Source organism: Pituophis catenifer, unplaced genomic scaffold (genome assembly GCF_029215685.1).
Source record: "Pituophis catenifer annectens isolate HBS135680 unplaced genomic scaffold, rPitCat1.0.hap2 SCAF_16, whole genome shotgun sequence".
Taxonomy (NCBI): Eukaryota; Metazoa; Chordata; class Lepidosauria; order Squamata; family Colubridae; genus Pituophis; species Pituophis catenifer.
Genome location: NW_027256896.1, coordinates 15903152 through 15919038, shown reverse-complemented (window position 1 = coordinate 15919038; position 15887 = coordinate 15903152). Strand labels below are relative to the sequence as shown.

At 44.0% G+C, this 15887-nt stretch overlaps 1 protein-coding gene across 1 annotated transcript in view; it reads right to left on the bottom strand.

Annotated features, from left to right (window-relative positions):
* Positions 1 to 7338: 7338 nt before the first annotated feature.
* The window catches only part of VWA3A (von Willebrand factor A domain containing 3A), a 43196-nt gene continuing 34647 nt past the window's right edge, over positions 7339 to 15887 (bottom strand). The window contains exons 28-33 of the mRNA XM_070955114.1: positions 15186 to 15330; positions 12577 to 12728; positions 12289 to 12415; positions 10220 to 10317; positions 9912 to 9983; positions 7339 to 7392 (exon numbers count right to left, since the gene is read on the bottom strand). Of these exons, the coding sequence (XP_070811215.1) occupies positions 9935 to 9983; positions 10220 to 10317; positions 12289 to 12415; positions 12577 to 12728; positions 15186 to 15330 (571 nt within the window). The 3' untranslated portion in view covers positions 7339 to 7392; positions 9912 to 9934. The remainder of the gene's footprint in view (positions 7393 to 9911; positions 9984 to 10219; positions 10318 to 12288; positions 12416 to 12576; positions 12729 to 15185; positions 15331 to 15887) is intronic.

Here is a 15887-nt window from a genome sequence, read left to right as displayed (position 1 = left end):
TTCTCTTCTACTCCTCTTTCCCCTCCCTTTTCTTCCTCTCCTTTTCCCTTTCTTCTTTCTCTCCCTCTCCTCTCCTCCCCTCTCTTCTCCCTTCCTCTCCCTCTACTCCTTCCCCTCTCTCTTGTTGTTTCCCTCTTCAGTTCATTCTAGAACGGTATTTGAGCAAGAGGCTGCTCCTGGTGAGAATGGAAGGTGGAGTTCGAAAACAGCGGGAAATGTGGATGGAGCGTTTAATTGGAAAATGTGACTTTTGAGGGATGTTTCTAACTTGCAATATTATGCGGTGTAATTCCGATTTGTGTCACATCCGGAATTACAACAGACTTTGCCGATTTGATGCCTAACCTAAATAAAAAGGATTTGTTTTGGAAGATGGACTTTTGCCTATTTCGTTTTTTTGAATGGGTTTCATCACTTGGAAACCCGACACACGGTGGTTTTGAAATTCTTTTGTCTTTTTCTTAATAGGAAGTAATTAAGGCAGGATTAAAAACTTAATCCATCTTTAAATACAGTCGGCGTCCTCAGCCATCAAAGTAACAACTCTCACTGAACAATCTAAATGAAAGTAAAGTTCCTGTAACTTTCATTGGTCTCCTTGTAACTATGTGACTAGATTCTTGTAGTTTTCAGGCTGAAGTATGAGGACTGGTTGTAAGTGCAAGGACCAGTTGTAAGTATTCAGAATACAGAACAACAAAGTTGGAGGGGACCTTAAAGGTCTTCTAGTCAAACCTCCCTGCTAAAACCCTATTCCATTTCAGACAAATGGTTATCCAACATCTTCTTAAAAACTTCCAGTGTTGGAGCATTCACAACTTCTGGAGGCAAGTAGTTCCACTGATTAATTGTTCTAACTGTCAGGAAATTTCTCTTTAGTTCTAAGTTGCTTCTCTCCTTGATGAGTTTCCACCCATTGCTTCTTGTCCTGCCTTCAGGTGCTTTGGAGAATAGATTGTCTCCCTCTTCTTTGTGGCAGCCCCTCAAATATTGGAACACTGCTATCATGTCACCCCTAGTCCTTCTTTTCATTGAACTAGCTAAAGGTAAAGGTAAAGGGTCCCCTCGCACATATGTGCTAGTCGTTCCCGATTCTAGGGGCCGGTATTCATCTCCATTTCAAAGCCGAAGAGCCAGCGTTATCCGAAGACGTCTCCATGGTCCTGTGGCCAGCATGATTCAACACGGAAGGCGCACGGAACGCTGTTCCCTTCCCACCAAAGGTGGTCCCTCTTTTTCTACTTGCATTTTTTACGTGCTTTCGAACTGCTAGATTGGCAGAAGCTGGGACAACTAACGGGAGCTCACCCCGTTACATGGCACTTTTTGTCCGAAATGGTGTAGGGTTTCCTGCCTGGGCAGGGGGTTGGACTAGAAGACCTCCAAGGTCCCTTCCAACTCTGTTATTCTATTCTATTCACTAGGGATTCAAAAACGTTGAGCTGCTGACCTTTCGATCGACAAGCTCAGTGTCTTAGCCACTGAGCCACCCCGTCCCTTCCTTTCATTAAACTAGACATACCCAATTCTTGCAAGCATTATTCATAAGTTTTTTTTCCCCTCCGTAAATTACATTTTTTCAGTGTGATCGCGGCTTTGAATAGATGCTATCAGATGGGAACAATCTGTACACCTGTATCTTAAAATATTATTACTTTATCTGAGAATGAAACTATGCTAATTAATTAAGGAAACTTTTTCTGTGCACCTGGAAGCAGAAGCAGGAACCCAACTAGATATTAGGGAGCCAGAAGGAGGAGTAGATAAGTTAGAAATGCACACCCTGTTTCCCCCAAAATAAGACATCCCCTGATAATAAGCCCCATCAGGCTTTTGAGCGCATGGCAATAAGGCCAAGCGCTTATTTCAGAGTTCAAAACAATATAAGACAGGGTCTTATTTTGGGCAAAGCATGGTATTATATTAAAATTTGCTTCCTCAGAAGAAGTGCAGGTCCAGAAAGAAAGGGGGAAAACCCCCTGCCCTTTGGGTACTTTTACATTAAAACATGGAGTTCTTGCTCTCTCTATCAAAACTTTAGAATGGGTTACTAAGAGTTTTATAGCTGGTAAAAAATGAAACGACTGGTCTGCGGTGTTAAGGCTTGGCGTATATACCATCTGCTTAATTTTGGTTTTGTGGCTTCATTAAAAAAAAAAAAAGTCTAGAGACCATATGATCTTATCTGGTCCCCCTCCCCCCTCCCAACCCCTCCAATTTCGGGAGCTGTCTGCACCCCTAATGGCATGCATTAAAAATGTGTAATAATAAACGGCTGAATCCTAGATCATATTCATTACCTTTAGCCTATAGCTGGTGCCTTCAACAATCCGGTGGGCGAGGCGAGATTCTGCGTTTCCTTTCGTGGCGGATTCCGTGGAACCGATTTTCTCCAAAATCGCCGAGGACTTGAGAGAACCTCTGGGGAAAATCTCTTCTCTTTTATAGCAGCAGCCTTTTTGAGCATAAGCAAGCAATCGTTGATTGATCGTACAGGTTAGCGTGACCTCACGCCGGAGCCAAAATAGTGGCTAATATTTCAACACTTGTCCTGGGTGTTTTTTAGCATTCTGATTATATACATCACCCACAGCAAATTTATGTCCTGGATAAGAATCATTATGAGTAAGACGGAGGAACTTACCTGCCAAAACAATCAAGGAACATTGGGCTACCACACGTAGCACGTTGCACCAAATCTTGTAACTGTCCAAAGCTGTGAAACAACAATTTGGTGGGTATCTAATCCTCTTACTGGGTAACCTATCATGTTTCTTCTTTTCCATCTATCTATCTATCTATCTACCTATCTATCTATCTATCTATCCATCCATCCAGTGGTGGGTTTCACTTACCTTTGTTACCGGTTCGTTCACTTCTGCTCATGCACAGAGTGTATTTGATGATGTCAAATGGGTGGAGCCTCCCGCCGCCACTGTGGGGCGAACCAGTAACAACCCCCCACTCTATCTATCTATCTATCTATCTATCTATCTATCTATCTATCTATCTATCTATCTATCTATCTATCTTTTATTATTTTTACAAATAATTCAAGGCTATGAACTCAATAATTCTTCCTACTTCAGTTTCCCCCATTATGAAAACCCTGAGGTGGATTAGGCTGAGTTAAAGGTACTGGCCCAAAGTCATCCAGATGGCTTGCCTGGGTAAAGTAATACTAGAACTCACCGTCTTCGGGTGATTGGACCAAAGTCATGCAGCCGGCTTTCATGCCTAAGGTGGGACTAGAACTCACCGTCTCCTGGTGATTGGCCCAATGTCACCCAGCTGGCTTTCATGCCTAAGGTGGGACTAGAACTCACCGTCTCCTGGTGATTGGTCCAATGTCACTCAGCTGGCTTTCATGCCTAAGGTGGGACTAGAACTCATCGTCTCCTGGTGATTGGCCCAATGTCACTCAGCTGGCTTTCATGCCTAAAATGGGACTAGAATTCACCGTCTCCTGGTGATTGGTCCAATGTCACTCAGCTGGCTTTCATGCCTAAGGTGGGACTAGAATTCACCGTCTCCTGGTGATTGGCCCAATGTCACCCAGCTGGCTTTCATGCCTAAAATGGGACTAGAATTCACCGTCTCCTGGTGATTGGCCCAATGTCACCCAGCTGGCTTTCATGCCTAAGGTGGGACTAGAACTCACCGTCTCCTGGTGATTGGCCCAATGTCACCCAGCTGGCTTTCATGCCTAAAGTGGGACTAGAACTCACCGTCTCCTGGTGATTGGCCCAATGTCACCCAGCTGGCTTTCATGCCTAAGGTGGGACTAGAACTCATCGTCTCCTGGTGATTGGCCCAATGTCACCCAGCTGGCTTTCATGCCTAAAGTGGGACTAGAACTCACCGTCTCCTGGTGATTGGCCCAATGTCACCCAGCTGGCTTTCATGCCTAAGGTGGGACTAGAACTCACCGTCTCCTGGTGATTGGTCCAATGTCACTCAGCTGGCTTTCATGCCTAAGGTGGGACTAGAATTCACCGTCTCCTGGTGATTGGCCCAATGTCACCCAGCTGGCTTTCATGCCTAAAATGGGACTAGAATTCACCGTCTCCTGGTGATTGGCCCAATGTCACCCAGCTGGCTTTCATGCCTAAAGTGGGACTAGAACTCACCGTCTCCTGGTGATTGGCCCAATGTCACCCAGCTGGCTTTCATGCCTAAGGTGGGACTAGAACTCACCGTCTCCTGGTGATTGGCCCAATGTCACCCAGCTGGCTTTCATGCCTAAGGTGGGACTAGAATTCACCGTCTCCTGGTGATTGGCCCAATGTCACCCAGCTGGCTTTCATGCCTAAAATGGGACTAGAATTCACCGTCTCCTGGTGATTGGCCCAATGTCACCCAGCTGGCTTTCATGCCTAAAGTGGGACTAGAACTCACCGTCTCCTGGTGATTGGCCCAATGTCACCCAGCTGGCTTTCATGCCTAAAATGGGACTAGAATTCACCGTCTCCTGGTGATTGGCCCAAGGTCACTCAGTTGGCTTTCATGCCTAAGGTGGGACTAGAACTCACCGTCTCCTGGTGATTGGCCCAATGTCACCCAGCTGGCTTTCATGCCTAAAGTGGGACTAGAACTCATCGTCTCCTGGTGACTGGTCCAATGTCACCCAGCTGGCTTTCAGGCCTATGGCAGGACTAGAACTCATCGTCTCCTGCGTTCCAGCCTTGTGCCTCATCCAGTACACCAAGCTGCCTCTCATATCTATCTATAGCCATCTAATGAATTTAGAACAGGTTTGAATTAGCATGTTGTGCAAAGCAAGATGTATATTTGGCTTACTCTATCGTGTTCTGAAGTGTGCACAGAACAAATGTGTGCAGCCCTTGAACTAAACTTTGATGTATATTGATTTTCCAGTGTTGGATCATGAGGCTGTGTGAGCCTATGACACGACGTTGCTTAAAACAAGGAGCTTCTGACAGGTGGGATGCAAACATTCCGTCCTACGATAACTTCTTGGAGTGATGGTAGAGCTTGAAGGACTGAGGGACATTGCATGTTCTAAGCTCTCAATGTCTTCAGCTACGTACACCTGGATACAGCTTTTTTTGTTGTTTTAAACTTTTAAATGTAACAGGTTTTTAAAATTTATCCTGTTATTTTTAATCTTGATTTTGGGGGGGCAATTAGACATAGGCCATCACTGGTCTAAACCTAGCAAGGTAGTCCAGAAAGAAAGCATATCCAGAGGAACTTATTCTACTTTATTGTAAGGTTACATGAAAGTACATGTCAGTCTTGAGCCTTGGTGGTGCAGCGGACTAAAGTGCACTTAGCGGCCAGCTGCCTGCAATTACTGCGAGTTCAAATCTCACCAGGCTCAAGGTTTGACTCAGCCTTCCATCCTTCCAAGGTAGGTAAAATGAGGACCCAGATTGTGGGGGCAATAAGCTGACTTTGTATAAAATATACAAAAGTATGAAGGCTATTGCTTAACGCATTGTAAGCCGCCCTGAGTCTCCGGAGAAGGGCGGCATATAAAAATAAATATTTTTTTTTTTTAAAAAATGACTTGGACTCCTGATGCATGATGTGCTGGATTGCCAACGATGCAATTAAAGTGGATATTTTGAAGTCTGATGGGACCTCATAACATCTTGCATACAATCAACGGAGCATAAATAACAATTAATTTGAAGACGTTCAGCTTATAGGAAATGCCAGGGTAGCATACGTGGCAATTAATTTGTGAGGCTGTGATTGTGAGGATAGAATTCCTTCCCCTTTTGTATATGGATGGTACAACGTATATAGAAAACGGATGTGGCCACAGTTGCTATCTTAGTCATCCCTCTGTTTGGACATCATCCAGGGATGAAATGCTCCCGGTTCGGACCGGATCACTTGATCCGGTAGCGATGGTGGCGGGTGGTTCGGAGAATCAGTAGCAAAAATCCCTCCCCCCCCCGGTGATAATGCCCAGCTGAGCCGCGCTATCATCAGAGGCTTTTTTTTTTTACTTTTAAAAGCATTTTTTTACAATCTCTTCGAAGAGGTTGTAGAAAAAATGCTTTTACAAGGTTTAAAAAAAAGCCTCTGACGATCCCAGCTGAGCAGCACAATCGTCAGAGGCTTTTTTTTTTTACTTTTAAAAGCAAGGCTTTTAAAAGTAAAAAAAAAAAAAAAGATTGCGCGCCATTAACCTAACCGTAGGTGGTGCTGGAGAGCCAGGAGAGGGACGAAGTGAAGAGGCAAACATGAAGGGAAAGAGAAGGATTAAATCAAATTTATTTGCCAGGAGAACTCTTCTGCAAAGTTTATTGACACTGAAAGGATCATGACATGAAAATGTTCTCTCAGTCTTTCCAGAAGAAACATGGTGATGGAGCAGTTGATTTATTCTTCCTTTTTAACCAAGGAGAAGTATAGTTCTAGGATGGCACACTGGCAGAATTTCAAAAAATGCAGTTTGTTGTTTCTTAGACATATATCAGCTTAGATGGTACTTTGCAACACAGGTTCTCATTAACCCCAAAAAGGTGCTTTTTCAAAAGGCAATTGGACTTTCTTTGTTTTTCTGTGAAGACGTTTTGCTTCTTGTCCAAGAAGCTTCTTCTTCATCATCCAAAAACTTCAGTGCAGTTGAGTTCTTCTCGTCCAAGAAGCTGAAGAACTGAACAACTTTCTTGGATGAGAAGAATTGAACTGAACTGAGGTTTTTGGATGAAGAAGAACTAAAGAAGCTTCGTGGAGTAGAAGCAAAACGTCTTCAAGGAAAAACAATGGCAGTCCAGATGCCTTTTGAAAAAGCAACTTTGGGGTCCACCATGACCTGGATGACCGAGAATCTCCATAGATGTTCTCATTAATCTTTTTCACTGGACATCTGACGCGGGATGATGGAATCAATATCTTCAAATATTTCCAGGAATGTTGATCTTGGGTCAGCAATTTGGAGAATCCATTTGAAGAAACCTCCTCTTACATTTTGCTCTCCTTTATGAGTTTGAGAAAAACAAGCAAGCCCCAATTGTGGGAAATGAAGTTTCTCCGCCCCCCCCCAAAAAACCCAGCTTTTGGGGACAACTTCAAAAAGTGTTCACTCCATAAACAAACTTATAAAACTATAGTGATGTGAGCTCCCCGTTCTTATTGCATTTGGCAAAGCTGAAAAGATTGTAAATGGATCCCAGATTTAAAGATCACCTAGGATCCATCATGGGGGTGGCAATGAAGAAAGGAAGAGAGGTGTACCGAGATTAAGGGTGATGCAATTATTTTCCGGGTCATATAAAAACGAGAAAAGTCGAAAGATTTTTCAAGTTTCTTTGTTTTCATTCTAGAATTCCCGTGGAAATGAAGGAAGATTTGCCAACCGGGATATTATAGCAGCGGTTTATGAAAAAATAAAATAAAACTCCTTTGCTGAATCTGTTAAAAGAATGACAGAGAGTAAGATTTTAATAAAAAGACAATCACTAGTGTAATTCACCCATAAGATAATTCTACTTGATTCTGTCTGAGTGAGAATGAGGTACAGGCAACCACTAAATTGGACAATGGAATGCCAAGCGGCATTCGAAAAACTTAAAACAAGTTTTCTCAGCCGAGCCGATATTAAAACACCCAGATCCAGATAAACCGTTTGTCATACAAGCCAATGCCAGTGATGTAGCCGTAGGGGCCGTTTTGCTCCAAAGGAACGAGCAGGATCAGCTACAAACATGTGCTTACACTTCCAAAAAATTAACTGAAACGGAGCAGTGGTGGGCCATCTGGGAGAAGGAAGTTTATGTCGTACGCTGAGCTCTCCTCACTTGGAGACACTTCCTGGAAGGGAATAAAATCCCCTTCGAAGTCTGGACTGATCACAAAAACCTAGAAGCCCTTAAGATCCCAAGAAAACTTTCTCCCAAACAAGTATGCTGGGCGCAATACTTTAAGCGGTTTGACTCCATCCTTAAATATTTCCCAGGAGGAAAAAACTTCCTGGCAGACACCCTCTCCAGGAAACCCCAATACAATAGCACAAAAGCCGAGGTAATAAAACCTCTGCTCCAAATCCCTCAGCTGGCAGCTAAAGTAATCACAAGAGCACAGGCCAAACGAGACCAGCCCACTGTCAATGCCATCACCCAAGCATTCAAAAAAGCCCTTTGTGACAATGAATGGTTCAAAACCCATAAAACAACTGCTTGGTTAAAGACAACTAAGCTTGGATGGGAGAAACTGTATGTACCAGGCAACCCAATGCCTGGACCTTATGAAAAGATGCCACGATTCCAGACTAACAGGACATTTTGGGTTTGTAAAAACTCTGCACCTCATCAAAAGACAGTTTTGGTGGCCATCCCTAAAAAAGGACATAGAAAACTATGTGGCCTGTTTGTGCTGCAGCTAAAAGGTGGCAAGAAAAATCCCCTGGACTTTTGCCAATCGTATCTGAGCCTTCAGCACCCTGGAGAGAGATCTCTATGGACTTTATTGTCGAACTGCCTGGAAGTGTGGGGAATACAGTTATTTTGGGTAGTAAATTCTCCAAACAGAATTATTTCTGATAGGGGGAGTTCAATTCACTTCAAGATTTTGGTGGGCTTTTTTGAACTTATTAGGCATCGCCCAGGGGCTAAGCTCCTCCCATCATCCCCAGACGAATGGGGTGGTTGAACGAACTAATGGCGTGCTAGAACAATATTTAAGATGTTTTATCAATTACCAACAGGACAACTGGACAGACTTCTTGCCATTTGCTGAGGTTGCATACAATAACTCATGTACATACCAGCACAGGATTTACCCTATTCCAAGTAGTCACTGGCTAGGAATTCACTCCTATGCCAGAATTACCCAATGAAGAACCAGACATTTCCCCCCCCCTTAAAGAGTGGATGCATAAATTACAAACCACATGGACAGTTGTCAGACTGGCTCTGCAAGAAGCTAGGGCAGCCTTTAAAGCCCAAGCTGACAAGAAGAGGGCTGAACCTAAATCATTCAAAGTAGGAGACAGGGTCTACCTATCCACAAAGTTCCTGCAGTCGCTTCAGCCCTCAAAGAAACTGGGGCCAAAGTTCCTAGGGCCATTCCCTATCACTAGGTCATAAACCCTGTCACAGTGGAACTACTCCTCCCAAAGATTCTTGGCAAGCTCATCCTGTATTTCACTGTAGCTTACTCAAACCAGAAATTACCTCTGACATCAGACCACCTACACCCACACATCTGGTCCCCATTACGGTGGAAGGAGAACAACATTTTGAAATCAAAGAAATAATTGATTCACGCATCCACCATGGCTCCACACAATACTTAGTGGCATGGAAACATTTATACCTTCTAGCCTTGCGCCTAAGCGGCCTGGCATTTTCTCACCTTTTGGGGAACGTAAGGCGAGGGAGGGCCATGTGGATTTCATCGCTCAAGAGCCGGCGGAAGGATGACCCCGAGAAAGTTCCCTTATCACTTTCTCAAAGCGGCCAGCACAATAATATCTTCGCACCCGTGCATTGGCTGAATCCACATCGGACTGTTGGGAGGGGTTTCTAATCCCTTTATTCTAACTGCATGGCTTCAGAGCCTGCTTTCCTTTCGCCCTGCTATCACCTCTATTCAATAAAAGGTTCCTTTTGAAATGCCAAGTTTCAAGAGTCTTTACTTTCTTGAATAAGGGGGAGAGGCCGGGCCTTACAGTGTTGCTAACTTAACAGTTGCAGTGATTCACTTAACAACAGCGGCAAGGAAGGTCGTAAAACAGGGCAACGTTCCCTGAACAAATGCCTCACTTAGCCAGAGAAATTTTTGGGGGCTCCATCGTGGTCGTAAGTCGAGAACTACCTGTCTATATGGCCACTGTTGGTGTTTTTGAAACTTGTCACGTATTTGGAGTAGATAATCTTCCTGAAAAGCGCACAGGTATTTAGCACGAAAGATTAACAAGCAAACCTATGTACCTTTTTACCTGGAAGCAATTGTATTAAGAGAGATGGTTCTTCTCGTTTGTGTCCTTTTTGTCTAAAAGTGATCTAGTAAAAAGAAAGATACAAAAAAATCTATTATTATCTATGATTTGCTTTCCATCTCCTGCTCATTTTATGCAACTGCAAAAAAGCCTGAGAGGTTCCCCCCACCCACCAAAATATAATTAAAGGAAAACAAAAACCAGTCCCAAAAGAACAAGCAAGAAACCACCAACCCTTCAAAGAAAGAAACAAGGATGAGGGTAATTGACAAGTCCAGAACCCAAATATTAGACCTTCACCTAAATATCTTGGCCTGTGTTAAATATTTCCTAGCTCTGTCTATTTCTTCGACAAGCTTCTTCAAATCGTCACCTTCGAACAAGGGGAATACAGGATCCTGGGGGGGAAAAAAACACAAACAGACCAAGAATGCAGGTTTTGTTTCGTTTTGTTTAAGCGAAGATCAATTGATCATTAAAGAAAACAAAGGTCAAAGGTCAGCGAACACCCCTCGTCCTTGGGAACATCTGCTAGGAGCCCAGGAAGTAGGAAATCTGTCCCGATAATGTCTTTCTCGACATATATAGGTAATCCTTGACTTATGATCTTACTTAATAATAATGACCTTACTTAATAACATTACATCAATAATGACCTTTGTAATTACATCAGCATAAAGTACTTCCAGCCATCGTAAAATTTCATGCTGCCCAGAGATGGGTTGCAACAGGTTCTGACCAGTTCTGGAGAACCGGTAACGGAAATTTTGATTAGTTCGGAGAACCGGTAGTAAAAATTCTGACTGGTCCCACCCCATCTATTCTCTGCCTCCCAAGTCCCAGCTGATTGGGAGGAAATGGGGATTTTACAGTATCCTTCCCCTGCCGTGCCCATCAAGCCACACCCACCAAGCCATACCATGCCCACCAAGCAACGCCCACAGAACCGGTAGTAAAAAAATTTGAAACCCACTTGTTGGTCAGGCCCTGACAATTGGCTCATACCTGCTACTAGTTGCAGCATGATACGGTTATCTAGCTGTGATTAGAAATATATTATTGCCAGTTTTGGGGTAAAAAATTCTGCGATTTAGGAGAATGGAATTCACCATGTGGTTCAGACTTACGATGTGTGATTCGCTCAACGACTGCCCTAAAGGCGGTTGTAAAACCAGATCCAGTTAATGGGCGTGCATTAACTTACGACCGTCACGACTTACAAGAGAAATGCTGGCCCCCATGGTAGTCATAACTCGAGGACTACCTGTGAAGCCCTTATATGAACTGAATAGGAATAATTCAAAGTAGTAAAGGTAACGTCAATGAAGATGATATGAAGAAGGATGAATGAGATGGAGAATAAGAATCGTAGAGACATCATCACTTCCAGAAATGAAATTGCTAGACAAATAACATAATTTGTATCCCAAAAGTGCTTTTTCAAAAGGCCAACTGGACTTGGTTTTCTCCTTGAAGACGTTTCCCTTCCCATCCAAGAAGCTTCCTCAGTTCCACACCATTCAGTCAGAAAAAAAAATAGGAAAAAAGTCCAGTTGCCTTTTGAAAAAGCACTTTTGGGACACCCATGACCTAAATGACTGAGTATCTATCTCCACAGACAATATAATGTGTAGTAATTTTAATACTTGTAAGCCGCCCACAGTCATCTCTGGATAAGACGGGTGGCACCTTAATTTAATCAATAAATTAAATGAACGAATGAATTGAAGATGGTTGAAATGAGCTGAGTCAACAGCTGTCAGACTTCGATGCTATCTCAAAATTAAATGAATTTCCAAACTGCCAATCTTTAAGGAAATATTTTCTTTAATTGAGCACAGCCACCGGATCATGACTCGATGCGGACAAGACTGACCTTTTGCCCCCCAATCCCTCCCTTTCCGATCCCCAAATCTCTGCTTCTCATTGGCTATCTTCCAAGTCATTCTTCAGACTTCTTGTCTCGTCATTTCCCAGGAATGTTTCCCCCCCCCTTCATTTCCACGACAACCCGACTTCAAAGGGATTTAGCAGGCAAAAGTTCAGAGCTTATCTCTCTCTCTCCTCTGCTCTCTATGCCAGCGTCGAAGCGCTGACAACAGCTCTGTGTTGTTGTCCAAGGTCCTGAATTTGCAACTTCTAATGCAGTGATTTTCAATCTTGAGTTGTGTGGACTTCAACTTCCAGAATTTCCCAACCAACAAGTCACCAAGATTGATAAACACTGATTGATGGTAACTGACCTAATCATAATTTAATCTTGTGGGCGTTGCACAGTGGATTGCAGTGACCTCATTGTAAAATTATGGAAAGGAAAGGAAGATTAGCTCGTTGACATTGAGCTAATTAGTTGGGTCAATGAGGCGTACCTCCTCATCTTTAAAGCCTTGCGAAAGCAGTTGGTGTGCGGCCAACTGTCCGTCTGCATCTCCATGGCAACGATGGTAGCGTCCGCCGGTCTGGAAGGCGAGTTTCTTGAGAAAGTCGTTGGCCACTCTGTCGAAGACAAAAAAAAGAGAACGTCCCAAACTGGGAGCCATTTGAGTTCAATCCTCAACATTTAAGTTCTAAGGCTCAGAGAAGTTCAGAACATTTTTCTCATGTTGGCCCAGGGTTCAATTTTAAAATTCAAATTTGGGAAGCCAAGCGAGAATTACCTGTCCGTGCAATTGAAAGAAATGGTGTGGATGGTAACAGCGTGACTCTTCGTAAGCGCTTCAATTTCTTTGAGAATTAAGCTGCAGCTGGTGTCAGGTTTTCCATCGGTCAAAATGTACAGGGCTTCGACATTTTCCAGACTAAGCGCTCTCTAAAAATGACAACAAACACACCAGGGGTGGGTTCTAAATTTTTTTACTACCGGTTCTGTGGGTGTGGCTTATTTTGTGGGTGTGGCTTGAAGGTCATGTGACTAGGTGGGCATGGCTAGCTGGTCATTTCTGGAAGGTCCTCGCACTTACAACCAGTCCTCGCACTTAGGACCCGACTCATTTTTTTGCTTTTAACACTGATCAGCTGTAGGACGGCCCTTTGAAGCCCCGCGTCAAGAGTTTAAACAGGTTTTTTCCCTCTAGTCATCAGCTGGGACTCAGGAGGCGGCAATAGATTGGGGGTGGGACCAAATAAAAGGTAAGAATAACGTGGGTGGGGGGGCGGGGGGGGGCGGGGGGGAGAACTGGTTCAGTGACATCATATTGTCACTGCTACCGGCTCGGCCGAACCAGACCGAACCGGGAGGAACCCACCACTGAAACACACCTTGAATTAAATCAGAGCTTAGGCACTACAATCATCATCTTTGAATGACCCCATAATCCCTTGCGGGATGGAGTCTGGGCAACTGAATGGAGCCGAATGTTTACTGGCCGGATGCCCTTCCTGTCACCAATGCAGAGTTTTGTTCAACAGATATATTCTCATTCGTGCCCAGAGAGAGAAATATCTGCCTCTACCTAGGATTGAACTCACAGCCTCCCGATTGTGAGGCGAGAGCTCCGCCTCTAGGGCCACTCCATCTTAGGCAATACAATGCTGTGATTTTACGACCTTTCTTGCCACAGTTGTTAAGTGAGTCACCGCAGTTGTTAAGTCAGTCGCATGGTTGTTAAGTGAATCTGGCTTCCCTGTTGATTTTGCTTGCCAGAATGGTGATGACGTGACCCTGGGTATTGCAGCTGTCGAGCTCCTCTCGACACCGCCAGCTATAGCGGCGACAGTGATCCCTATCGACCGAGACACCTGGCGCTCAGCTTACAGCAGCGAGAAGATCGGGGAGGTGGCGGTTCGGATCCAAAGCTCACACGGTGGAGGGGGGTGTTTGTTCAATTAAGCGGGCGGACTGAAGCATCTCAAAGCTGCTGGTAGCGTTTTCTTTTCCGTCCGAAGGCAGACCCGCTACGGAGGTCTGACAGCAGGTCAGACGGGTCTGAGTCACCAAGCATTCAAATGTTGGTCACATGACCATGGGGATGCCGCATTGGTCTTCAAAATGTGAATAACAGTCATAAGTTCCTTTTTTTTCAGTACTGTTGTAACCAGGGGTGGGTTTCAAATTTTTTTACTAACGGTTCTGTGGGCGTGGCTTGGTGGGCGTGGCATGGCATGGCTTGGTGGGCGTGGTAGGGGAAGGATGCTGCCAAATCTCCATTTCCTCCCAATCAGCTGGGACTTGGGAGGCAGAGAATAGATGGGGGGCAGGACCAGTCAGAATTTTTACTACCGGTTCTCCGAACTACTCAAAATTTCCGCTACCGGTTCTTCAGAACTGGTCAGAACCTGCTGAAACCCACCTCTGGTTATAACTTTGAATGGTACCAAACCAATGGCTGTAAGTAGAGGACTATCTATACCGTGTTTCGCTGAAAATAAGACCCTGTCTTATATTTTTTTTGAACCCTGAAATAAGTGTTTGGCCTCAAGCCCGATTTGGGCATACAGTATTATCAGGGGATGTCTTATTTTTGGGGAAAACAGGGTTGTTTGCAGAACCCAAAACTCAATTCTATCTAATATCATTCTTCTGGGCATATTCATGCTACAAATCAGGTACAAAATAGTTAAGTTTCCCTTCACAAGAGTCTCAAGAAAGGAAGAAAAAAAGATGAAACGAAAGAAAGGCATCCCCCGAACACGTTTAAATATATTAAGATAAAGATTGAATTAATAAAAAAATAAAATTAAGGAGAACGTATATGATTAAGAATAGAAAAAAATAGAATTTGAGGGTGAAAGAAGATACTGTTTAGAAAAATAAGAATAGAAAAATTAAGATTTGATTAACAAATATGGGAAAAGAACACTTTGGTAGAAACTGTAACGAAGTAAAATATATTTGGATATGATGAATTATATTATATGAATTATATATGATATGATATGATATGATATGATATGGTCAATATTCTATTTCAAAAAATAAGTGGGTGTGTATTGGAGAGGGAAAAACCAATAAAACTTATCAAAGAAAAAAATAGTCTCAAGAAAACTCCCACTAGAATATTCCAGAAAGATAGCACTGGAATCCAGAAAAATCCATCGCAGATTATAATGTTTTGAAGGGAAAACCCATTCTCTATGCTGGGGCCTTCAAACATGGCGGCTTTAAGACTTGTGGACTTCAACTCCTCGCGGCTGGCTGAGGAATTCTGGGAGTTGAAGTCCACAAGTCTTAACGTTGCCAAGGTTGGAGACCCCTGCTCTAGGCCATTGGCGCCAGGGTTTACGGCAACACTACTGAACCGCAAAGCTTCGGTTCGACGAAACCAACCTGTAAAGCCTTCAGAATGGATGTATTCCCATGAGCCTGAAAGAGGGAGACCCACTGGGCAGCCTCGTGGCACATTTCATCGGTGGCCTCCACAAGGCACTCCTGCCAAAGTTGGACCTCTTCTGCAAAAGCGATGAGGTTGAACCTGGAGAGAGAGCATGAGATCTAATCAGCAAGCCACAATCAGCGTGGACAACCACATCAGCAAAACCGCGGCGAGGATCACGTTGAGATAAACTAAGATAAACTAAATTCCCACCAGAACCTACAGCAGATCCACTATCTTCACTGAGTAGGTTTCCTCCAAAACAGGGGTCTCCAACCTTGGCAACTTTAAGCCTGGCGGATTTCAATTCCCAGAATTCCCCAGCCAGCTGGGCAACTGAATGGAGCTGAGTATTTACTGGCCGGATGCCCTTCCTGTTGCCAATGCGGAGTTTTTCCCCCCAGCAGATATATTTTCATTGTGCCCAGAGAGAAAAATATCTGCCTCTACCTAGGATCGAACTCACAGCCTCCTGATTGTGAGGCGAGAGCTCCACCTCTAGGCCATTGTACCACTCAGTTAGAACTCTTATATATCAACACAAAATAGAGAGCTCAATTCTGATCCCTTGGGAGAAATTTGGGGGCAGGGGCAGGGGGAGCCCGCTTATGAGGACAACTTACCAGTCTGAGACTGGTTATCACTGGAATGAGGTA